Source organism: Pongo abelii, chromosome 9 (assembly GCF_028885655.2).
Source record: "Pongo abelii isolate AG06213 chromosome 9, NHGRI_mPonAbe1-v2.0_pri, whole genome shotgun sequence".
NCBI lineage: Eukaryota > Metazoa > Chordata > Mammalia > Primates > Hominidae > Pongo > Pongo abelii.
The window spans coordinates 15,374,357-15,400,488 of record NC_071994.2 but is presented as its reverse complement, the minus strand read 5'-3'; the positions used below and the strand labels follow the sequence as shown (position 1 = coordinate 15,400,488).

General features: G+C 38.4%; 1 protein-coding gene across 1 annotated transcript; it reads right to left on the bottom strand.

Annotated features, from left to right (window-relative positions):
• Positions 1-1,696: 1,696 nt before the first annotated feature.
• On the bottom strand, positions 1,697-15,397 carry TCN1 (transcobalamin 1). The gene is made up of 9 exons (XM_002821730.4): positions 15,256-15,397; positions 12,778-12,957; positions 11,448-11,588; positions 10,403-10,558; positions 7,943-8,133; positions 4,756-4,945; positions 3,542-3,725; positions 2,092-2,210; positions 1,697-1,925 (listed from the first exon to the last, which is right to left on the bottom strand). Exons 1-9 carry the CDS (start codon positions 15,332-15,334, stop codon positions 1,864-1,866), a joined length of 1,302 nt encoding a protein of 433 aa, XP_002821776.3. The 5' UTR covers positions 15,335-15,397; the 3' UTR covers positions 1,697-1,863.
• Positions 15,398-26,132: the final 10,735 nt, after the last annotated feature.

Below are 26,132 nucleotides of genomic sequence, written 5' to 3'. Positions count from 1 at the left end.
AGGAGGCTGAGGCAGGAGAATCACTTGAACCCAGGAAGCAGAGGTTGCGGTGAGCCGAGATCACACCATTGCACTCCAGCCTGGGCAACAAGAGCGAAACTCTGTCTAAAAAAAAAATAAAAAAAAAAATAAAATGAATAAATAAATTAATAATTCAACTAATTCTACCTGAATGCATTTTTCTTTTAAAAATTACTTTATTTTAAACTTTTACTTTAAGTTCAGGTATACATGTGCAGGTTTGTTATGTAGATAAACCCATGACCTGGGGGTTTGTTTTACAGATTATTTCATCACCCAGGCATTAAGCCTAGTATCCATTAGTTATTTTTCCTGATCCTCTCCTTCCTCGCCACCCTCCACCCTCTCCTAGGCCCCAGTGTGTGTTGTTCCCCTCTATGTGTCCATGTGTTCTCATCATTTAGTTCCCACTTATAAGTGAGAATATGCAGTATTTGATTTTCTGTTCCCATGTTAGTTTGCTAAGGATAATGGCCTCTGGCTCCATCCATGTTCCTGCAAAGGATATGATCTCATTTTTTTATGGCTGCATAGTATTCCATAGTGTATATGTACTGTATTTTCTTTAAAAGTCTATCATTGATGGACATTTAGGTTGATTCCATATTTTTGCTGTTGTGAATAGTGCTGCGATACACATACACGTGGTTTATATTAGATTTAGATGTAGAATGATTTATAGTCCTTTGGGTATATACCCAGTAATGAGATTGCTGGGTTGAATGGTAGTTCTGTTTTTAGCTCTTTGAGCAATCTCCACACTGCTTTCCCCAGTGGTTGAACTAATTTACACTCCTACCAACAGTGTATGTGTTTCTTTTTCTCCGTAACCTTGCCAGCATCTGTTATTTTCTGACTTTTTAATAGTAGCCATTGTGACTGGTGTGGCATGGTGTCTCATTGTGGTTTTTATTTGCAGGAAATTACTTTAAATGGGTTACTGTACACTTTACATAAAGTACCTTTTGTCCTTTGGTATCTTCTAGTTTCTGACTGTACTGCATGTAGCCCAGGTACTCAGTATAAGTACAAGCTTGTGCTGCCTTGATGTGATTCAACTTTTTTCCTTTAAGATGTGACTTCTTAGCATGACAAAAATTGATTAGAAAAATAAAAAAGGAAAAAAGTGAATTCTGTGGAAGTGAACATTATAAGTGACTTTTTTGCATATGTATTTTGATGATATGAATATCGGGGTGATTTTATGGGGAAATAAAGGGAAAATAAATGTAAAAGAAGAATAAGTGGGACCCAAGGGAGACAGCTGGAGGCAGGGGATGAGATTGTCTCTCAAACTACGGGCGGACCTTTTATGTATATGCCTTACGTTTCCCCCTTTCTTCTGAGCAACATGTTTTTTTACCCACTACCTGTATGAAATCAGTGTGACCAATGGGTTCCTCTCTTGCATCTGGGCCTCAGAGAGCTCAGTCTCTCACAGACTTTCTGCTTGATCTCATTGGTTGTTGCTGCAACATTAGACCTAGAACCTTATCCCCGTTTTACCCAGTTGCCCATTGCCGCTGAGATAGTTAGTAGGAGAACCTTGAGTAGAACCCCGCTTATTAGACATGTGGTCTCATTTCTTTTCACTTCAGTTCTTCCTTAGGTGGACTTTCCTCTAATAAATTTTAAAATCCTTTCAGAATGAACTAATTAGAACATGCTCTTTTTGTATAGTTGTTAATCTTTTAACAACTTTTATTGAACATGTAGAGAGAGAAGGGGAGGTTATTAACTCTCCTATTCATACTGGGATAAATGAAGAAGAAGGCATAAAGACAATCAACATGGAACTCCACTGCAAATGGATTTTATGCAGCTGAGGAAAGTTTGGGCTTATTAGTATTTGCTCCAACGAACCTCCAAGTTTTCTCCGTTGTGGACAACGTAACTACCAGCTCCTGAAGAGGGAGAAGAAAGAGAACTGGGTCAAATGGTTTGACCATTAAATCACCAAATAATGGATGTCATGTCTACTAACCCCTTGGCCCAATCCCCACAAAGGCTCACACCCCTCTCCATTTGGGCATTTTTAGCATGGGACTTTTTGGCATGTCTCTCCCTTACCTTGGCTCAGCGGTTCTCCTCCACTCAGAAGTTCCCAGTAGGTTCTGTCATTATTGTTGGCACATAGGCCCTGAATACAGGTGATATAGGGCCCCCATGAGCGCTCCTCCATTGTGAAACTGTGGGTGACAGCCAGGAGGTTACTGGAACTTAGAATTGTCAAAGGAAACCAACAATAGGCATTTCTCAAACTTTAATGTACCTGAGAATCACTTGATGACATTACAAAAAATGCAGATTTCCTGGCCCTATCCATAGATATTTTTATTTTTAGATATGAGCTGGGGGTCAGGAATCTGCGTGCTTTATAAACACTCCAGCTGATTCTAATGCAGGCACTTCACACTTCATGCTAAATTAGAGAAATGATGCTCATGGTTTCTGCTCTCCCCACCTGCCATGGTAGATACTTTTCAGATAACAGCTTCAACCTTCCACCCCAAGATAGTAACTGCTGAAGATACTGATTCAGTAGAAGAACATATTATCCTCATGTGCTAGAGACACCATAAGTTACTGAGTTTTCCCTTAGAAAAGAGGAACAGGAAAGGATAATTTGATATTTCATATTGTGTTTATTAAAAAGTGACAGGTCAGTATCTGTTTTATATTCCATAGTCATTTTTCTACCTCCCTTAAAGCCCTTGAGGGTAGCCTTTATAATATATATTATATTATTATTCTGATTTTCTTTATAGCATCCTACTCTATGATGTTAGATATGATAAATAACTGTCAACTAGAGTTAAGGAGCCAAATAAGTCATACTTTTCAGAGGCAAAGCCATTATTTTAATTTTAATACTTGACCTCCTTGACCAGTTACTTTAGTTTAGGGATCTATGAATTTTCTGAAAGTGAGGGCAGGGAGAAGCTTCAGGGTATCTGTGAAATCCTCAGTTTAAATGCTAAATTTGGCAGTGGCTCATGCCTGTAATCCCAGCACTTTGGGAGGCTGAGGTGGGCAGATCTCTTGAGCCATGGAACTCAAGACCAGCCTGTGCAACATAGTAAGATGCTGTCTGTAAAATAAATAAATAAACAAATGCCAATTTTTGTGTGTATGTTCATTTTTTTCCTGGATGAACATTCATTACATTCACTTGATTTTCAAAGGGGTCAGTGATTCAAAAAGAGTTAAGAACCACTGTTCTAGATCTCAAATGTTTGACTTTAGAAGTTACAGTTATTGAAAGAATTTTACTGAAATAAGAGAGAGCCCTGAGATTCATTAATTTATTTAGCGAACATTAATTTACTACCTATTATGTGCAGGAAGATGAAATATCTCACCTCCTATTTTAAACTCCTGCTGTGAGATGTAGATGGACAGCAAAGCTACTGACCCAGAAGCATTTTAAATATACTTTGTATTTAGGTGCAAATGCATTCTTACTGCATCTTTAGAAATGACAGCAAACGTCTTAACCTTAGGTTAGGTACAGACCTACCCAAATATAGTATCATTCATTTTCTGGGCTTTCTCCATCACACGGAGGAAGACAGAGCCATTTAGCACAGTGACATTGGCAAAATATGTTTCATTGATTCTCACAGAGTAATTGACTGAGATATATGATTGTGAGTCAGGAGGTGTTACAGTTACAGGCTCATCACTGGAGATGTTGAAGTTACCTGGCAGAGACAGAAAAGCCCAGAGCAATACTCAGAAAAATGAAAATGATATTAGAGTTTGCAGACCTACTCAACCCCTATCCAAGGACTCCTTGTCTATGCAGAGATGGATTTACTATAAGGAGCAATTATCATCACTCAAGGGGCAAATTTCTCATATAACTAAAACAGAAACTAAGACCCAAACTCACCAGCTTGTGAATGTTGGCACTTGGCCCAACTCCCAGCTGTTTAAGCAATTCAGTTGCTCTAACTTCTGTTTCTCACAGAGGATCCTGATTTTTTTTTTCTTTTTTTGCCTTGGCACAGCATACAATAATGCTTGTCTTTTCTCCTTTTTATTGCTTAACATTTATTGAAAACATATGAAGTGCCAGGTACTATACTAATCATTTTACATGGATTGTCTCATTCAATCTTTACAAAAACCTATGTTAGATACTGTCCTTGTTCCCAACTTTTACATTAGAAAACTGAAGCTTAGAGGTTAAACATTTTGTCCAAGTTTCCTAAACCTGTGAGTGGCTGAACCAGGAATGGACAGAGATGTAAGACAATATCTCCTTTCCTCGTACCTGGTTGCAAAGTCGTTTGTTTGAATAAGTAATGTATGCTACAATTTTTGAATACTGGCATATCCCTTCCACACAGATGTCTCATTTCCCTGAGGGATCACTCACTATGCAAAGTCAGAGTCACGGTACCAATCCTCTATACTTTATTTAGGATGAGAATGATGCTCAGATCCTTCTATATCCAACAGTCAGAAAATACGCCTTTGGAGATAGGCATTATTTAATCAGGTCTGCCTTGTTAATGTTTGAACTAAGAAGGACGTCTAGCACTCAGTTAAGAACAAATCCTCAGGTGACTGTAATCCCTGATAACATGATGAAAACTGAATTCTCTCTGGCAGCTGTTATGTTTTGGAGGTTTATCTGGTCACTTTTGGTTTCAAAGGACACCTGAATCTCACATGCTTTGGGTGCTATGGTGAAAAGCAAAACAGTGTGCTGTTTAATGCTTATACCTGAAGCAGAGACGCAAGAAGAGTCTTTGTTAATATCCAAGAAGGTCTTTCCCATCAGGGCAGGTAAGACCTGGGCTGCAGTGTTTGGATTACTGAATGCTCCTTGAGAAATTTCCGTGAGCACTGTATTCAGAGTTTGTTGGCAATTCCAGTCACTTTCATTATAATAGTCTGATGATACAAAGAGGGCCTAATGAGGCAGGGCAGGGGTGGGGGGTGATGAGAGATAAAGAGAGACAGAGAGAGAATATGAGACACTTCAAATAAGGCGGAAGCCTTATATATAACTATATATATAACTAATTCAGTATTAATTGAACATTGACTACCTAGGAAGCACCTCAGATAACTCAGTTATCTTTCTTGTTATCCAGAAGCTTATAAACTAGTTTGGGCAGGGAGGTTGGAACTGCTTAATAACACAAGCTATAATAGTTCCAATGAAGGCAGACTTCGCCACATTCATTTCTGTATCCCAATGCTGGCAAATACCTGTCATATAGGAGACACTCAATAAATATTAACAAACTACTGTAAAAGGAGATGCCAGAGGAATGCCCTAAGGGGTGCATCTAGTGGGATGCCTCTTTCAGAAGAGGAGAGGAGCTCACAAACATTTAATGAAGCTAAAAAAAAAAAAAAAGCTTCCTGGAGAAGGTGGTATTTGAGTTAGGACTTGGAGAGTAGGATAGAGCACTCAAAAGGAACAACATGAACAAAGGTGTTAGGTAGGAATGGCCAGGACATGACCTGGCAGTAATGAGAGTATCTGCATTTTAGCAAAGTTCCTCAGGGGATTCCTCCTGGTTTAGGAGAACTGGTGTATGGGGAACATTGCAGGCAACTGTGGAAGAACAGGCTGGAGAAGGAAGTTGGGCTAGACTAGTATATGCTTGAATTTTATGGTGAGATGTCTGACCTCATTTGACTGACAACGATGAGGAGGTGTCTGACATTATTTGATTGACAATGGGGAGTCTAATAGTTCATTAAACAGAAACTGTCCTGGCAGCAGAATGTAAGCTCGATTGAAGGGGCAGAATTGTGAGGTAGTAAAAGTTAGGAGGGCATTGGGGTACGCAAGACAGGAACTAAGGTGGGTCGGACTTGAACGTGCTGCTCTGTAGTTTCCCAGGGATGGACAGTTCTTGTTTTCATCTTTTCTTGGAGGTTCTTAAGCTGACCAAGTTGTCCACAAGCATTTGTGGGATATTAAGAAAAAAGAAAAACTCATCATAGTACATTTCCTCTTAAGACACATCAATAAATGTTATTCACATACATAACAATAAATTAAATGTTATTAATATTTAAAAATACCCAACAATGTCTTGTAGGCAATTAGCTCTTGATCCTGCTGTGAATTTGTATCACCTGTAGGGCTTTTAAACCAGAGCGAGGCCCAGGCTCCACCTCTAAATTTCTGTACTACCTGGCTGGTGTGGGCCTGGGTATTAGTGTTTTCTAAGAGCTCCTTCAGGTGATTCAAATATGCAACGAAAATGGGAAAGCAGTTTATATTCAGGTCAAACTTAGTAAGGCAATCAACAACATAAATAGTAACAACAACAATACAGATAACCTTATGATTGGACCGGTGCTTACACCTCCAGCCTCCTGTTATGTTTCCCAAGGACTCTGTGCTGATCATGCCGAACACCTTGACCTTAAAATGCTTAACATTCTTTTGTGCTTTTGGGTCTTTGTCCTCACTGTCATCTCTCCCTTGAAAGTCCTCTAGCCCTGAGTCAGCCTGGAAAATATCTATTCATACTGATGATGCAGTAAAGTTTTTTTTTTTTTTTTCTGCAAACCTTCCTTGATCGCTTCTTATATCTTCTTCCCCTTAGAGTTTGTAAATCAATGGCTGAATGAATGCAGGAATAAAATCTCAGACCTCAAAGAGCGTATGCATGACAGTGTACGTACTGAGTGTGAGTTTTGAGAACAGCCCAGGCCCCATCCCAATCTACACCACCTTCTGGTTTTGTGAGATTAGTTAGATTACTGACACAGTTACTGTGACTCATGCTCCTAGTTTAGGAAATGGAGGTAATGGGGTAGTTTGCTCTTATCAGCGGGGGTACATTCCAAGACCTACAGTGGATGCCTGAAACCATGGATAGTACTGAGCCTTAAATATACTATGTTTTTTCCCTATACATCCACACCTATAATAAAGTTCAGTTTATAAATTAGGCACAGTAAGAGATTAACAACAACAATAATCAAATAGAACAATTATAATAATATACTACAGCACCATTGCTCTTGTGCTTTGGGGCCATTATTAAGTAAATAAGTGTTACTTGAACACACGCACTTCAATGTTGGGACAGTTGATCTGATAACCGGCTACTAAGTGATTAACAAGCATAGACAAAGGGATGAGTCACTTCCTGGGTGGAACAGAGCGGGAAGGTGCAAGATTTTATCACACTACTCAGAATTATGCACAATGTAAAACTTATGCATTGTTTATTTCTGAAATTTTCCATTTAGTATTTTCAAGCCTCAGTTGACCTTGGGTGACTGAAACTGTGGAAAGTGAAACTGTGGATAAGGGGGGACTACTGTGTGTGTGAAAGTGTAAAACTACGTGTGATAGAACAACAAGGTAGATTGTAGTAGACTCTAGAGTTTCTTAGAGAAATTGTAGTTAGGAAAAGCTTCCTAGAAGCATTGGCTATGGGGAAGTAAAGCTGAAGATGAAAAGAGTACATGTTAGGCAGGGGAAGGGAATCATATGAGCAAAATCAAAGTTAGTATAGGAACCGCAGAACGGATAATAAGGTCTTAGGAGGCCAATAAGAAAGGAAAAAGATACTGGTGGGGCGCGGTGGCCCAAGCCTGTAATCCCAGCACTTTGGGAGGCCAAGGTGACTGGATCACCTGAAGTCAGGAGTTTGAGACCGGCCTAGCCAACATGGTGAAACTCTGTCTCTACTAAAAATAGAAAAAATTAGCCGGGTGTGGTGGTGGGTGCCTGTAATCCCAGCTACTCAGGAGGCTGAGGCAGGAGAATCACTTGAACTCGGGAGGCGGAGGTTGCAGTGAGCTGAGCTCGCACCATTGCAACTCCAGCCTGGGCAACAAGAGCGAAACTCCATCTAAAGAAAAAAAAAAAGATACTGCTTTCTTCCGAGAAGACTCCCTTCTCTGCCTCCTGTTTCACCCTCTGACTTACCTGCATGGCTTCTCCTGTGCTAAATGTGTTTCCAATGAGACCATTTTCTTTCTTCTCAGACAGAATCTTTTCTACCAGTGACTTTATATAAATACTGATGTTCTTCGAATTGCCTTCATCTGCTTTGACCTGCCCGTTTATTAGACTCCTGTTCACACAGGTCAGAGCCAGGACAGCCATTGCACCAGTATCTGTCAGGAAACAAAACATTGTTGATAGGCGACCAACCATCTCAGTTTGTCCTGGGCCGAGAGGTTTCCTGGGATGTGAGACTGTCAGTGCTAAAAGAAAAACCGATCTAGAAAAACTGGGATGGTTGGTCATGCTAATTGGTGAAGAAAGATTTCTAGATACAGCAATCATCTCTCCAGCACTAACCACTCAAATATTTAAAGATTTCTTCCCAATGTTCAGTTGCCATGTACTCCATAGTTCATACCTCATACTGTAGTGCGATGGGCCTCCCACTTAAGGTTACTTAAGGGAGATGCACCTCACTAGTGGCCACCATGGCCGGTTTATTTTTCCCAGTGATAATGTACTCTGGCCATCTTTAGCTCATATACTAGCATTGTATATTTTGGTACTTATGACACTGCGTCCTGTGTTGTTCAGCTATTTCTGGTGTAGTTCATCATTTGACTTAAAGCCAAGCTCCTGGAGGATTAGAGAGTGGTGTCTTGTATGTGTGTGTGTGTGTCTGCCATCATATGTAAAGAAGTACTTGACATAGGGTCAGTGCTCAGCTGAACATATTTAAAAAGAAAATTCAAGATGCATGCTGAAAGAGAAAAAGGGAAGTGCCCTGCAAAGATATGTCTGCTGCCTGAACTCTGAAGCTCAGGCCATGGAACCCAGCTGAGGAACAGGTGTCTTTGAGAATCCAAACATCCTGGAAAGTATCTAAGAACTTGCCAAGGAAAAGAGACCCATCACACACACATAGTAGGTAAAGAGCCAGGAAATTAGCTTAAAAACAGTTTAGGGTGGGATGTAGCACAAATCTCTAAAGCTCTCTTGCTGCTGTCTGGAGTGTTTTGTTTGTTTGTTTGTTTTTTGTTTTTTTTTTTTTTTTTTTTTTTTGAGATGGAGTCTCACTCTTGCTGCCCAGGCTGGAGTGCTATGGTCCGATCTCACTGCAAACTCTGCCTCCTGGGTTCCAGCGATTCTCCTGCCTCAGACTCCTGAGTAGCTGGGATTACAGGAGTGAGCCACCATGCCCAGCTAATTTTGTATTTTTAGTAGAGACGGGGTTTCACCATGTTGGCGAGGCTGGTCTTGAACTCCTGACCTCGGGTGATCCACCCGCCTCGGCCTCCCAAAGTGCTGGGATAACAGGCGTGAGCCACCGCGCCCTGCCTTATTTTTTTTTTAACTACAGTTCTGGGTTTCTTTTTTTACACATACTTTGGTCATAAAACACCTATGGATTTGTAGGTGCATACACATAAACAGTATTTCACTTTTACATCTTGATTGCTCTTGTCTTTTCCATCTTTCTCTAATCTTTTAGCTATGTTGGCTGAGGGACTGAGAAAACCTAGGACGAGTCATCAAATAAACTATGTCTTTGTAAGGCTCTCAAGGGTTTCATTAGACTGATTAGAAAATAGTACTTTACAGAGTTGTTACCCAGTAAACCTCTTTACAAAAGAGGATGAGGCAAGAGACTGGAAGAAGGAAAGATAAGGACTCGTTTTCTGGCTTGATACTTGGTGTCTCCTGCGTTCTTTAGCATGGGACCTTTCCTCTCTCATGGGAAAAGAAGTCTGAGAAATCTCACATTCTCCTTACTATCCAGAAATACTAAATGGTGATTTGCTTTGAACTTCAATTTGAACTTTGAATTTGGAGAAAGATGAACTTGTATATCTGGATCCATAGAGGCTAAGCACCTATACTAACTGTCTAAAGACTTCTTTATGGATATTAAGGCTGACACAGTGGGAAATTTCTGGTTTATTTCCCAAGGTGAATATATAATCTATTGATTAAAATATTGGACTTTGTCATTGGAGAGGTGGTATTGTTCAAGACTATCGAGGTATCCAAATTGTCCCAATAAACTAGAGAAAGAGACAGTGTTAAGATAAACAAATTCCATTGCATTTCCCTTGTCTAAAACTTACCCTTTCTAAAATATTTCATGTGGATATGCTCATGCTTTATCCTCATTTTACAGAGGGAAAAATTAAGATCAAGAGTTAACATTCATTGTTTATATAACCCAAAGAAGAGCTGGAGCAGAAACCGGGTATTTCTAGTATACCACACATCTAGAAAGAAGCTTAAATGCCGTCCATCATCCATTCTTCTCAAAAAGAAAATCCCCTTTTGAGGGGACTAGAGCAAAGAGGGTAGAAAATAAAATCCAGGTACTTACTGGTAGAAAAACTCAAAGAGCAAGACCTACTGGTGACCATGTCCTCTGTACCAAGGGAATTGGGCTTAGTAACTCACCTACTGAGAACTGGCTACCAAAATAATAGTTTTTATTTTCAGGAGTGAAGTGGTTGACAACTTCGGCAGTTGAGTAGTTCCCATTGAACAGACACAAGGCCAAAACATCCAGGCTGAGCTGGTAGTAGTTAGTCAGGGGAGTGCCATTGTGTGCTTCTAAAAAAGAGAAGAAATACCTCCCTTAATCATGGAAGTGGTAATGGAGTATGCATTTTCCATCTATTCCTACTTACTCTATTTCAATTTCTTTACATTTAAGGAAAGATGGGTAATAGAAGGGGGAGGTCACCCCTAGAATCAGAAAACCTGAGAAATGTGAAGGCTTTTAAGGGCCACTAAATTCCACTCAATTTCTTTCATTTTATAACTGAGGGGACACAGTCTTAAAGAGATTAAGATGCTATCTAGATATTCAGATGGTTACAGAGTTAGGGCCAGAATACAGGTTTTCAACCTCCAAGCCTCTTGCATTTTCAATAGTAAGGTGTTGAAACCGTAAGTAGAAACCTAGGTTGGAGGCCATCTCAAAGGAAAATGGACTTACTGAAAAATAGAATAAATATTGGGTGGGAACTGAAATAAAAACTGCACCTCACTAGTGGCCACCATGGCCGGTTGATTTTTCCCAGTGATGATATACTCCGGCCACCTTTAGCTCATAAACTAGCATTGTATATTTTGGTACTTATGACACTGTGTCCTGTATTGTTCAGCTATTTCTGGTGTAATTCATCATTTGACTTAAAGCCAAGCTCCTGGACGATTAGAGAATGGTGTCTTGTGTGTGTGTGCGTGTGTGTGTGTGTGTGTGTCTGCCATAATATGTAAAGTAGTACTTGACATAGGTTCAACGCTCAGCTGAACATATTTAAAAAGAAAATTCAAGATGCATACTGAAAGGGAAAAAGGGAAGTGCCCTGCAAAGACATAATGAGATGAACGGGATGAAGAGGAGAAGGAAAGAGTGGAGGGAAACTTCATATAGTTCTGAATCAGTGGAGGAGAAGACAAGGTTGTCTAGGGTCTCTAAATATTTGATTCTTACCCATATTTTCAATTTCTGCTTGGAATTTGTTTTCTAGCTTGTCAATCAGGTGGTAATCATATATTAAGTTTTCCTCAGGGTTATGACATACTCCCAAAGCCAGTATAATCAAGGCAAGCTCTCCCGAGCTTACATCTGACACTGAAAAGAAAAGTATTCAAGCTTAACAAGGTACAGGCTTGTGATTTTTTTGGGCCTCCTGATTTCCTTGAGACATATTGCCTATCACTTTTTTCTTCTATTGCGCTCTATACAGTCTTGTGTCGCTTAATGATAGGGATAAATTCTGAGAAACTGGTTGTTAAGCGATTTTGTCATTGTGCAAACATCATAGAGTGTACTTACACAACCTAGATGGTATAGTTGACTACACACCTAGGCTATAGGGTACAGCTTGTTGCTCTCAGGCTAAAAACCAGTATAGCATGTTACTGTCCTGAATACTATAGGCAATTGTAGCCCAATAGTATTTGTGCATCTAAACATATCTAAGCACAGAAAAGGTACAATAAAAATACACTATTAAAATCTTGTGGGACCGCAGTCATATATATTCATCATTATGTGATACATTCCTGTACGAATATTTGATTCCTCTCTTCTTTATCCTCAAAGCAGAGCCTTTTAGAGCAGTACTGTATAAATGCAAACTAAATCTTGGTCTTTTCCATAAAAATCCCAGAATTGTTTTGGAATCATACAATCCTTATGAAAGTGAAAAAAGAGGAAAAATAGATAAACAACAAGATCTTGGGTTTTTTTTTTTTTCTCTTTGTGGTACCAGCTTGCTAGGATAGTAATACTTGATTTTTTATGTTCTGCCTTTTAGAGTATCCAAACTCTCAGGATTCTCATAATTCTTATAATAATATTATGAGGTAGGTAAGAGTGGCTTCTTTTCCCCTTATACTAATTAGAAAACTGAGGCTCAGTATTAACATGACTGGTTCAAGGCCCACCCACACCCAATCCAAATCTGGATTGTTCCATGGTTGCCTGTCAATCACCAGCTTTCTTAGTTTTGATCTATATTCCCATGTGGTTGTGAACTAAGCTAGCTTATATAACAGCATTAATGGATAAGAATCCATAGCTTTTGTTTGTGGCTTCTTGAAAAAAAGTGGTTTTTAAGACCAAAAGAAGCAAGACCTAGCTCTAGGGTGAGTGGCGTGGGATTGTATTTTGGGCATGTTTCTGTTACCTCAAGTTTAGTACCATTAGAAGGGATGTAGCAGGGATACTTTGGATGCATAATTTTTAGGATTAGTTGCAGATAATCTTTAAATAGGTAGATTTTTTTCTAAATCTTCCAGAGAATACAGAAACTTACATCTGCTTTTCACATTGTATTTGATTTGTTGGATCATCTTTTTCATCAGGGTTTGGATCTGGATTCCAACAAGTTTGAGGGACAACACAACATTGACAGCACTGGTTCCCCTGTTATAGTTTGACTGGATCATTGTATTCAACAGAGGTTTTAGGCGGATGTAGTTTTCTTCACTTACCTCTGTGGCAGAGAAGAAAGGAAATAAGAAATACATACTCAGAAAATAGTAAGACTTGCAGCAGGGGTTATATAAAAATATTTAGTAACAGATATGGCACAGACCTAGACCAATCCAGTGGCTGCTGACTGTGTTGGTGGAATAATACAAAGGTGGGTCTTGAACCCACCCCCATGCCAGACATTACTCCTTTAACAATCAACATGAAAATGTTTTAATATTTTAACAACTGGTGCAGACTTATTGTGTACTGGCAGACTCCTGCCTGGGAAATCTAGCATCATTCCCTAATTTTGTATATGAAGCTTAGATAGAGTGTCCTTAAAGAAATTTCCATAATTGGAGGCTGAGCTGAAACTAGACTACATGTCTTCCGACTCTCAGTAAGCAGGACTTTCTACTTCCTGGATTCAGTTCTTTCCTTCTCCATCTTCTAAATCAATTGGGTTAATGTTCAGAAAATGCAGGTAAAAATTCTATGTTATACTGGTGATTGGCCCCAAAACTTCATTGTCTGATTGCTCAGCTGGCTGGGCATCGAGATCATTATTTAGCATTATGCAGCCTGTGAAAAACTCTCCAGTTTTAGCCTACAATATGCCCCAATTCCAGAGATGGAGGGAAGTCACATTATACTGTGGAAGTAGGAGAATCCATAGCTCCCAAGGAAATAGAGGAGAATAAAAAGATTTACTGTTTAAAACACAGGACACTTTCTCAATATATTTTTCCATAATCTTGAGGAGTAGCCCCAAATCCTACACATCTCCAGATTATCTAATGGATTAGTGGGAGAGTGAGAAGAACATGAGGTTTGGATTCAGATTTTGGTCACATTCTGTGCTCCTTAACTTATGACTGTGGATAATAAGTTATGTAACTCGTTTTACCCTTAGTTTTCTCATTTAAAAATTGTGGCTATTAACACTTACCTTACAGATATTGGACAAGAAACCACCGAATAAACTGTAAAATGCTGCACATACTATTATTTCCAGCTCAACTGGGGTTTTTATCACTATACTTGAGAATCAAGGAAATGTAATTTCCCTTGCCCAGTTTTCTTTACTTTAAAAGAATGAGTCAAGAAGATCGAAGAGAGTGATTGTAGAAAGGTCATGGTTTGTTGCAGACACAATGGAACAATCGTGAGTCAATTCTCTGAGATTTTGTGGAAGCATCCAGCTCAGCAGATTTTCTGGCCCTGAAACAGACTTTACTTCCTGGTCAACAACTCAAATCAGCTTCCTTGAGTCTCAAAGATAAATTTAATTATTATCATTATTATTTAAAATGAATTGAAAGCCAAAACCTACATAGCCATCCCCTATTCTTAGGATCCAACAGGGGAAATGTCAGGCCAAGAAGAAAAATTAGAGTCAGAAGAGTCTATGCTTTAGCCTGTATGTATACAAGCCTGTCTTCTGTGGTTTCTCTTCTTACTGGTTAGAGAGCACAGATAGTGCCACCTAGTAATCTTTGGACTGGTTTGAAGCTCAATTTCAGAGTAAAGTCTCACAAAAGAGAAGTCATGCGCTTGAGAACTGCACCAGACTTCATGAGACAATTTGCTTCAATAGTCTCCCCTCATTATCCTTTATTTATGAATGAAGCTAAAGAAATTCAGAAATGTTGGGTCATTCAATAACTAAGGGGTCAAACTAAAACTGAATTCAGTTTTCCCTTCTCTTACTTTAATGTTCTTTTACAGAACCACACAATCTCTGGGGTCAACATCCATGCAAGAGATGATGGAACTTTATCCCATGTGTCCTGGGAAAGAGTTGAAGGAAGGTGGACATGCAACTTGGAACATCTAAACTCACTTATGACAAGACAGCAGTCATCACTATTTGAAAGAGATTATTATTTTTTTCTATGTAGTTACAAGGGGTTAACCCAAAAATCATGCGTTGAATTTCAGGAAAAAAAGATTGCATATCAAGACCAAAAGATAACTTTCCATGATCTAGAAAAGTTTCTGGGAGCATACATTTTCTGTCATTGGAAATTCACATGAATAGAGAGTTACTTGGTAGGGATGCTGTGCTAGAGAGGATCTGAGCATAGAAAGAGCAGTTAGGCAAGTGAACACACAATCTATAATTCCTCTTACAACAACATGCATTGTGAGACTTTCCTCACCATCATCTCCTGCCACCCTTTTCATCATTCATGGGGTCCAACCACATATGAAACTGGAATGGGATCTTTTCTCAGGTAACTCTACATAGAGTCTCTTGTCAACAGTATTCAGTAGACTATCATTCTAGAGTAATTTTAGCTCAAAGTTTACTCACCACAGATCTCACATAGTTGGCTTGGAATAAGAGAAAACAGTAAGAGCCCCACTAGGGGCAGCTGCTGTGACTGTCTCATCTCTCCAACAGTGTACCAGAATGTTGAGGAATTGGCTGGCTATTTATTAAGTGATGGGCAGAAGGTAATGAGAGCTCCTCCTTCAGGTTGCCTCAGCCTCTTTTCACTCAAGCAAATATTGAGCAATGTTGGGAGGTGTGGTCAAGTGTATTTGTCCATGTGATGTAATAAATAAGGAAGAAGACTTGAAGGATGTGGTTAGGGAGAATGAGGCAATAACTTTCCTTTGTCTCCTGTCCTAAACCTTCGGGATTCACATCTATTATTTGCTTTCCGCCCAGTGAACATATATTAGGCAAATGACTGTTTCCTGTAATCTTTCCTTTTTTTTCCATTTCACTTTATGTTTTATGTTTCCTGATAAAGTAGATTTGATCATGCAAACACATACAACATATAAAAATGGAAGTAAAAGAAGACATCCAAATGGGAAGCAGGCATATGAAAAGGTGCTTGAAAAAGTGCTTAACATCATTGATCATCAGATAAATGGAAATCAAAGCTACAGTGAGGTATCCTCTCATCTCAGTTAAAAATGGCTTTATTCAAAACACAGGCAATAACAAATGCTGGCAAGGATGTAGAGAAAAGGGAAGCCTCGTACACTGTTGGTGGGAATGTAAATTAGTACAATCACTATGGAGAAGAGTTTGGAAGTTCCTCAAAAAACTAAACATAGAGCTACCATATGATCCAGCAATCCCACTGCTGGCTATATACCCAACAGAAAGAAGGCCAGTATATTGAAGAGATATCTGCACTCCCATGTTTGTTGCAGCACTGTTCACAATAACCAAGATTTGGAAGCAAGCTAAGTGTCTATCAACAGATAAATGAACACAGAAAATGTCATACATATACACAATGGAGTACTATTCAGCCATATAAAAGAATGAAATCCTGTCAGTTGTGACAAAATGGATGGAACTGGAGATAATTATGTTAAGTGAAATAAGCCAGGCACAGAAAGACATACATTGCATGTTCTCGCTTATTTGTGAGATCTAAAAATCAAAACAATTGAATTCATAGAGATAGAGAATGAAAAGATGGTTACCGGGGGCTGGGAAGGGTAGTGGTGGGAAGGAGGTGGGGAGGGTTAATGGGTACAAAATATTAGAAAGAATGAATGAGACCTACTATTGGTAGCATAACAGAGTGACTATAGTCAATGATAATTTAATTGTACATTTTAAATAACTAATAGTATAACTGGATTGTTTGTAACATAAAGGATAAATGCTTGACAGGATGGATACCCCCTTCTCTATGATGTGATTATTACACATTGCATGCCTGTATCAAAACATTTCATGAGCCCCATAAATATATACACCTACTATGTACCCACAAAAATTGAAATAAAAAATTTTGAAAACGGAAGTAAAAGTTGTAAGTCTGAAATTGAAGCAGGCAGTATTGGAGAACCCAGCACATGAGGGGATCTTTGGCATAGTGGTTTCCAAACTATGATTTTTCTCCTAAGATAGATTCCCTGAGAGTTTCCTAACCAAGGAGGAAAACCAGAGAGCTATACATCAAATGTGAATTTCTGCCCTGCCAGGACAGTTGCTACATGTGAGAAGTGTTGCCTATCACACAGTTCTTCTGAGAACTATTAGAGAATACTGTCAGCCTAGCTAAGGACGTCGTGACTTAATGAGCCACTGTTTGCATTGTATCTCTGTGATGGTTAATTTTCTGTGTCAACTTGACTGGCACCTGAGTGCCCAGATTAAACATTATTTCTGGATGTATCTGTGAGGGTGTTTCCAGATAGGATTAGCTTTTAATTGGTGGACTCTGGAAAGTAGAATGCCGTCACCAATGTAGGTGGGCATCAATCAATCTGTTGAGACCCTGAATAGAATAAAATGGTGAAGGAACGGGGAATTTACCCTTTTTTTTGCTTCCTGCCAGCCTGTTTGAGCCAGGACATCTTATCTTCTCCAGCCCTCAAACTGAGATTTACACCATCGGCTCCCCTGGTTCTTGGGCTTTCAGTTTGGCTCAGAGCGATTCAGATCACTCCACTGACTTTTCTGGGCCTCTAGCATGCAGACAGTAGACTGTGGGACTTCTCAGCCTCCATAACGGCAAGAATCAACTCCTTGTAATAAATCTCTGTCTCTCTCTCATATATTTGTATAAAACATATGTGGAAACCACCATTCTACGCTCTGTTTCCATGTATTTGATAATTTTTAGAATCTACATATAAATGAGATCATAGTATTTGTCTGTGACTTATTTCATTTAGCATGATATTCTTCAGGTTCATCCACACTGTCTCAAGGGGCACTATTTCCTTCTTTTTTATGGCTGAATACTATTCTATTATATAAATATAAATATATATGTATATACACACACACACATATATATGTGTGTGTGTATAAATCACAATTTTTATCCCTTCATCCATCAACAGATACGTAGGTTGTTTCTATGTCTTTGCTATTGTGAATAATGCTGCAATGAACATGGGAGTACATATTTTATATATATATATATGTAATACTTTTTTTTTTTTTTTGAGATGGCATTTCTCTCTTGTCGCTCAGGCTGGAGTGCAATGGCGCAATCTTGGCTCACTGGAAACTCCACCTCCTGGGTCCAAGCGATTCTCCTGCCTCAGCCTCCAGAGTAGCTGGGATTACAGGCATCTGCCACCATACAGGCCAGCTTCTCTACTTTTCTATTTTTTTTTGGTAGAGACAGGTTTTCAACATGTTGATCAGGCTGGTCTAGAACTCCTGACCTCAGGTGATCCACCCACCTCGGCCTCCCAAAGTGCTGGGATTACAGGCATGAGCCACCGTGCCCATTCGTGAGTACATATATTTCTTTGAAACATTGCTTTTGCTTCCTTTGGATATACACCCAGAAGTAAGATTGTTGGATCATATTGCAGTTCTATTTATAATTTTTTGAGGAACCACCACACTATCTTCCATAATGGTTGTGCAAATTTACATTCTGCAAACACAAAGGATTCTCTTTTCTCTACATCCTCGTCGATACTTTGTTATCTTTTGTCTTTTTGATAATAGTCACCCTAACAGGTATAAGGTGATATCATATGATGATCTGATTTGAATTTCTCTGATGATTAGTGATATTGTGCATGTTTTCACATGCCTGTTTGCCATTTTTATGTCTTCTTTGGAAAATGTTGAGGTCCTTAGCCCATTTTAAAATCAGGTTATTTGTTTTGTTTTTGTTTTCGTCTTGCTATTGAATTGCATGTTTCTTACATATTTTGGATATTAATCTATTATCACATATAGGTTTGCAAATATTTTCTCAAATATTCCACAGCAACTTGGATGGAGCTGGAGGCAATTATTCTAAGCAACACAGGAGTGGAAAACCAAAAAACCTATTTTCTTGCTTATTATTAACGTTATTTCATTCCTTTTAATTGCTCAGTAGTGGAATTCTTCTACACCCTATTTGTTGAGAGTTGTTTTTTTTATCATGAAAGGATGCTAAATTTTTTTTATTGCTTTTTTTTGCATCTTATTTTAATGTGCTGTTGAATTTGGTGTGTTGAATTTGGTGCTGTTGAATTTGTTGAGGATTTTTGCATCTATGTTTATTATGGATATTGGCCTGTGATTTTTTTTTGGTAGTGTCCTTATCTGGCTTTGGTATTAGGGTAATACTCATCTTGTAAAATGAGTTTGGAAATATTCTTTCTACAATTTTTTGGGAACAGTTTGTGAGGAATTGCCATTAATTCTTCTTTAGGTATTTGGTAGAATTCACCAGTGAAGCATCTGGTCCTGGGCTTTTCTTTGTAGGGAGATTTTTGATTGCTGATTCAGTACCCTTATTTATATTTTTGGTCTGTTCAGATTTTCTATGTCTTCATGATTCATTGTTGGTACATTGTATATTTCTAGGAATTTATGCATTTCTTCTAGGTTATCCAATTTGCTGGCATATAATTGTTCATAGTAGTCTCGTATGATTCTTTGTATTTCTGTGATAGCAGTTGTAATGTCTTCACTTCTTTCATTTATAATTTTACTTATTTGAGTTTTCTCTCTTTTTTTCTTGGTTATTCTAGCTAAAGGTTTGTCGATTTTTTTTTATCTTTTCCAAAAACCAACTCTTAGTTTTGTTGATCTTTTCCAATGTTTTTCTATTCTCTATTTTATTTGTTTCTGCTTTGATCTTTGTTGTTTCCTTCTTTCTGATAACTTTGGGTTTGGATTATTCTTTTTCTAGTTCCTTAATGTTTAAACTTAGTTTGTTCATTTGAAATCTTTATTTTTTCTTAATGTAGACATTTATAACTATGAATTTTCCTCTCAGTACTGCTTTTGCTGTATCCTATATGTTTTCAGATATTGGGTTTACCTTTTCATTTGTCTCAAGATACTTTTTTACTTCCTCATTAATTTCCTCTTTGGCTCCTTGATTGTTCAGGAGTGTATTATCTAATTTCCATGTATTTGTAAATTTTCCAATTTTTCTCACATTATTGATTTCCAGTTTCATACCATTGGGGTCAGAAAAGATACTTGATATAATTTCAATATTCTTAAATTTGTTAACACTTATTTTGTGACTTAATGTGATCTATCCTGGAGAATGTTTTATATGTGCCTGAGAAGAATGTGTACTCCCACTCCCCTGCTGTTGGATGGAATGTTCTGTATATGTCTGTTAGGTCCATTTGGTCTAAGTATTGTTCAAATATGGTAGTTCCTTATTGATTTTCTGCCTGGATTATCTATCCATTGTTGAGTGTGGGGTATTAAAGTCACCTACTGTTACTGTTTTGCTGTTTATTTTTCACATTAGTTCTGTTAATATTTGCTTTATGCACCCAATGTTGGGTACATAAATATTTATAATTTTTATATCTTTTTGATGAATTGGCTCCTTTATCATTATATAATGATTTTCTTTGTCTCTTGTAACAATTTCTTTGTCTCTTGTAACCTCGGCCTCCCAAAGTGTAGGGATTACAAGCATGAGGCACCAAGCCCGGCCAAGAATCTTGCCTTTTATTCATGCAGCCACTCTGTCTTTTGATTGGAGAATTTAATCCATTTAAGTTTCAAGTAATTTTGATGAGTAAGGACTTACCATTGCCATTTTGTTAATTGTTTTCTGACTGTTTTATAGTTCTTTTTTTCCTTTTTTCTTCTGTTGCTTTCCTTGTGATTTGATGACTTTGTAGCTGTATACTTCAATTCCTTTCTCTTAATGTTTTGTGTATCTATTACAGATTTTTCTAAAACTGGTTTTTAACAAGTCACTTCTACTTTGCTGCTTCCAACAGTGTTTCTAAATTCTCATTTTACTTGAACTGATAGTTGATTACTCTCTTTTTCTTACTTCATTTGGCTGGAACACCATCCTTTTCTGGAGTTTTTCTACCTTTCTAACTCTTCCTTTTTGGTGTTTTCTTGCCACTTTCTCCTAATATATTTGACTTCTAAATGTTGCAATCTTCTAGGGTTCAGTGTCTAAAACTCTTCATTCTCCTATGTTGCTCTCATTTAATCCCAAGGCTTTAAATGACACCTATATGCTAGTGTTTCTAAAATTTATATCTTTATATAGAACATCTTTCTAAATTTAGATTTAAATTGAGGCCGGGTCATGTGACTGTCTTGGGTCAAGAGGTGGTTAGCAAATATGAAAGAGGTAGTTAGCAAATATGAAATAGGTGGAAATTTAAAAATTCCTTCTGCTTTGGGTTTTGTGTTTTGAATTCTGTGATCCACAATGTGTATAAAACTGAGCTCATGTTCTAGTTGTTATAGCTGTGACCTTCTAGAAAGGCCATATAGAGGAGAACTGAAACATGCTAGCTGTAGGCTGCCAACTACCTGACACTGAATGAAATGCCTTTAGATTATTTAGCTTTAGTTGAGCTACCAGATGACTAAAGTCACATGAATAACACTGGCCAAGACCAGTAGAAGTGCCTAGCTAAACCTAGCCCAAGCTGCTACACATAGATTTGCGAGAAAATGATTGTTTTAAGCCACTAAGTCTTGGGGTAGTTGTTTATGTGGCAGCAGAAAAATAATACACTATACTTGGAATTTTTTCCAGTTATATAGTTCAAGCAATATTTTAATCAGCTGACCATCTATTTCATTCCCAGTTACTTCATGTTTTGTTAGATGATGTCATAAATCACTGTGGATCAAAGCACTTCTGTTGTCACTCTGATTCTGTAGCCAGCTATGGTAATTTCTACAACTTGTCTTCGATGATTAGGTACTGCCATCTAATTTTGGCTAATCTGGAATCACATTACAGTGACTGAGATAATTTCAATGGCTAAATCTTTCACTGTCAATCCCAACAACTTCCCTTTACTAATTCGTATGTTAATATCTAGTTAAGGTAGTATTCTCTGGGCCTTTCCAGGAAAGAAAGAGGCCAGGTGAGTTGGAACAGATTTTGTACTTGTCTCCTTGGGGCATAATGGGATCCAATCCTAATGATGGTTCTAGAGGCAATTTAATATTGTACATAGTAAATCTCCTTCTAAATTCTTATCTCTCTTAGCCTTTGGCTACAAATTTCTGGCATCTCACTGAACTGAAGTATATAGTTTAATGGTTTTTAGTGTATTCACAAATATGTGCAAACTATCACCCCATAATCAATGATAAAGCATTTTCATCACCTCAAAAGAAACCTCATACCCATCAGCAGTGACTAACCAGTCCTCCCAGTCTTAGGAAACCACTTGTCTACTTTCTGCCTCTATACTTTGCCTTTTCTGGACATTCATATAAATGGAATCATACAATATATGGTCTTTTATAACTAGTTTTTGCATTCAGCATAATGTTTTCAAGTTTCATCTATGTTGTAGCATGTATCAGAAGTTCTTTTTTTTTTTTTTGAGACAGAGTTTCACTCCTGTTGCCTAGGCTTGAGTGCAACGGCGAGATCTCGGCTCACTGCGATCTCCACCTCCTGGGTTCAAGTGATTCCCCTGCCTCAGCCTCCTGAGTAGCTGGGATTACAGGTGCCTGCCACCACATCCAGCTAATTTTTGTACTTTTAGTAGAGACAGGGTTTCGCCATGTTGGCCAGGCTGGTCTCGAACTCCTGACCTCAGGTGATCCACCTGCCTTGGCCTCCCAAAGTGTGATTACAGGTGTGAGCCACCATGCCCGGCTCAGAACTTCAGTTTTAATGGCCAAATAATATTCTATTATGTGGATATATAACATTTTATTTATTTGGTAGTAGTCTTTTTTTATTTTTTTGAGACAGGGGCTCACTCTGTCACCCAGAGTAGAGAGCAGCATAAACGCCGCTCACTGCAGCCTCGACCTCCCAGGCTTAGGTGATCCTCTCACCTCAGTCTCTGAGTAGCTGGGACTACAGGCATGCACCACAATGCCCAGCTAATTTTTGAATTTTTTGTAGAGATGGAGTTTCACCGTGTTGTTCAGGCTGGTCTTGAACTCCTGGGCTCAAGCAATCTGCCCACCTTGGCCTCCCAAAGTGCTGGGATTACAGGCGTGAGCACCATACCTGACTCTTTTCAGTAGTTGATGGACATTTTTGTTGTTTCTATTTTTTTTGGCCAATGCTGCTATAAACATTTGTTTACAAGTTTTCTATGGACATTTTCAATTCTCTCAGTGTATATTTAGGAGTGGAATTCCTGGGTCTTATGGTAACATTGTCTCTACCTTCTCTAATGACTAATGATGTTGAACATCTTTTCATGAAGTTATTGGATATTTGTATATATCTAATATATATACAAATACACACACACACACACACACACACATATATATATATATATATATATTTTTTTTTTTGAGACAGTCTTGCTCTGTTGCCCAGGCTGGAGTGCAGTGGCACGATATCAGCTAGCTGTAACCTCCACCTCCTGAGTTCAAGCAGCTCTCATATCTCAGCCTCCCGAGTAGCTGAGATTATAGGTCTGTGCTATTGCGTCCAGCTATTTTTTGTATTTTGTTTTCAGTAGAGACAGGGTTTCTCCATGTTGGCTAGGCTGGTCTTGAACTCCTGGCCTCAAGTGATCTGCATTCCTCGTCTTCCCAAAGTACTGGGATTACAGGCATAAGCCACCACACCTGGCATCTTTTTTAAAGAGAAAACTATTCAGAACTAATTGTTTTAATTGGGTTTCCATATATCTTTTTATTAGTGAGCTGTAAGAGTTCTTTGTGTATATTCTAGATACCTAATTTGCAAATATTCTCCCATTTTGTGGGTTGTATTTTCTACCTGAATTCTTAAAAATCACTGAATATAGTTGATTCTTCCTTCAAATTCTAGATACATTTTCCCCACGTTTTCTGTTGCAATATCATCAACGCTTAGCCCTGTAATTTTTCTCCCAGTTTTTTTTGACTCCCTCTTTGTACTCACTACCAATCTTTTTTGAAACTTTAAATGATGTATGACCTCAGAGCTTTGTACTAATATTATTTCTCATGCTACACATGCTCTCTAGGTGTTCTCACCCACATTCAAACCATCAAATAGCCTAATATCTTCCCAATTTTTACTTTTATGTTAGATTCTCTTGAGTCCCAACTTATAGCCAAATGCCTTCTCTGTAATTCTACTTGGATGTCTTATAGCAATTTAAAAATCAGCATATCCAAAATTGAGTTCTTAGTTTTCCATTGCAAACTTACTTCTTTATCAGTTTAGCCATCTTTGCCATTTTAATAGCTCTGTGACCTTCAGTAAATCTTTAATTTCTCTAGGTCTCCAAAATGTAGAAAATAGTTCTTATGTCCTAGGTTTTCATGAGGAGTCAATGAGTTAATATATGGAGGGTGCTTAGAGTAGTACCTGGTGCGTAATAAGCAGTACGTAATTGATGGCTATTATTGTCTCACTAATAACCATCAACTCAGTTATACCTGCCCAAAGTCTGGTTGTTATGCCTGATACTTCTGTCTCCTTTGATCACTTAACCAACCAACCAGAGTGACACATTCTACCTTCTGGGACAGTCTGTTTCGCCCTGCCTTTCCTGCCAATACTCTGGTCAACATTTCCAGTTTCTTGCCCTCTCCGAAATAGCTTCCACATTTGTGTATTACTATTCACTTGTACCCCTCTCCAAGCCATTCTCCGCCCCAACTCCTACAGCAGCACTTCTCCAACTTGAGTCATATATGGACCACATTTAGAGAAGGAATTCTTGAGGAACACAGTTTGAAATACACTGTCTTAAGACTTTTAAGCCAAGAAAATGGAAGTTTTGAATTTTCTTTTGCAATAGAGATATGTTGTTATTGTGCTGATGTTTTTAAAAAATATTTTAAAATCCTCATTCCTGGTTAAATCCTTGAAGCCTTCCACTCCATTTTGAATAAAACTCCAGACTTGAAATGTGATCTCTAAGAACGAGTACTTTCTGGCCATTTGTTAGCCACTCTCTTGACATTCTGTACTTTCGTTTGTAGCACTTATGAGAATAGCAATTAATTTTTTGCAGAATTATTTCTTAACTGTGTGTATTTAATGTTTGTTTCCCTGCCTGACTGCGAATTCCTCAAAGGTAGCGATACATCTTTCTCGTTCACTATTGTGTCCTCCACTGTACCATGCAAAATGCCTGTGATGTAAGAGGTTATCAAAATGTTTGCTGAAAGGAACCTCAGATCCTTAAGCCAAATGATAAATTAATAACACATACTGGTAGATAATCTCATTGGATAAATATTAGAAGTTTTTACAGGAGCAAACTAGGAAAAAAGTAAATGATAGAGGGGCCTTCCATGGAAATCAGGAGTGCCATGGGGATGTAAACATCCGGGGTTAAAGTCAAAGTGACCCAAGCATTAAGTATGTTGTTGACATTTACCCAGAATTCCTTTATCTCATCAAGCAGATCCACTTTGAAATAATCAATATCTTTTGTTTCACCTCTCTCCATCCATGCTCAGTAAGAGTTACATAATTCTGATTATTTGCTTGACTTACTGAAGGTGAACATTGACGAGTGACCTAAGCAACAAAGATGTTTAGTGAAACTCAGGTCCTTTCAGGCTTATTGGCAAAGCAAGACAAGTCCCTAAGAGGGTTCCCAAGGTAATCAGTAGATCTCTCCCAAGACAAGTTATTAAGGTAGTGCAAAACTAATCGCGATTTTTGCCATTAAAAGTCATTGCAAATTAAAAGTAATGGCAAAACCGAGATTACTTTTGCACCAAACTAATACTTTGTGTGGAGGACAAACGGCCCCAAGTCTGCTCCCACCTCACATGCATGGGGACTGGAGCAAGGGTACAAGTGGAGGCACATATCATGTATATTTATATAAAAGCTTTAAATGAAGAAACTGTTAAACAAGATATGTCTCCTATTTTGACAAACTGACTTTCATAATGAGATAGAAGGATAGACTTTAGTCTAGAATTCTCAGAGTCTAGAATCTCTAGAATTTCACACTGGAACACTGCAATGTGGTGAGAGCCACCATCTATCTCCACTGTACTACCCTCCCCTGCCCATGGCCATTCAAGGCCATTTGGGCAGGAAATTATGAAGGCTTGGGATTTGGATGGCATGTTCCTTTGTTTCAACACGTTTCTTGTGCCCAGAGAAGAACATGATGGAGAAGTTCAGAGCGATACCCTCTAATGCATGGGTCCCTGAGCAGAGGCTCTTCCTTCCCAGATCTGAGGGTGATTCAAAGTGGTATGGTAGCAAACTGAATTATTCCATCTCTTTTTTTCTGTTATAATCTGTGGGTGTGTAGAAGAAGCTGGGAGATGTGACATGTTTTATTGGGTGGAGGAATTTTTAT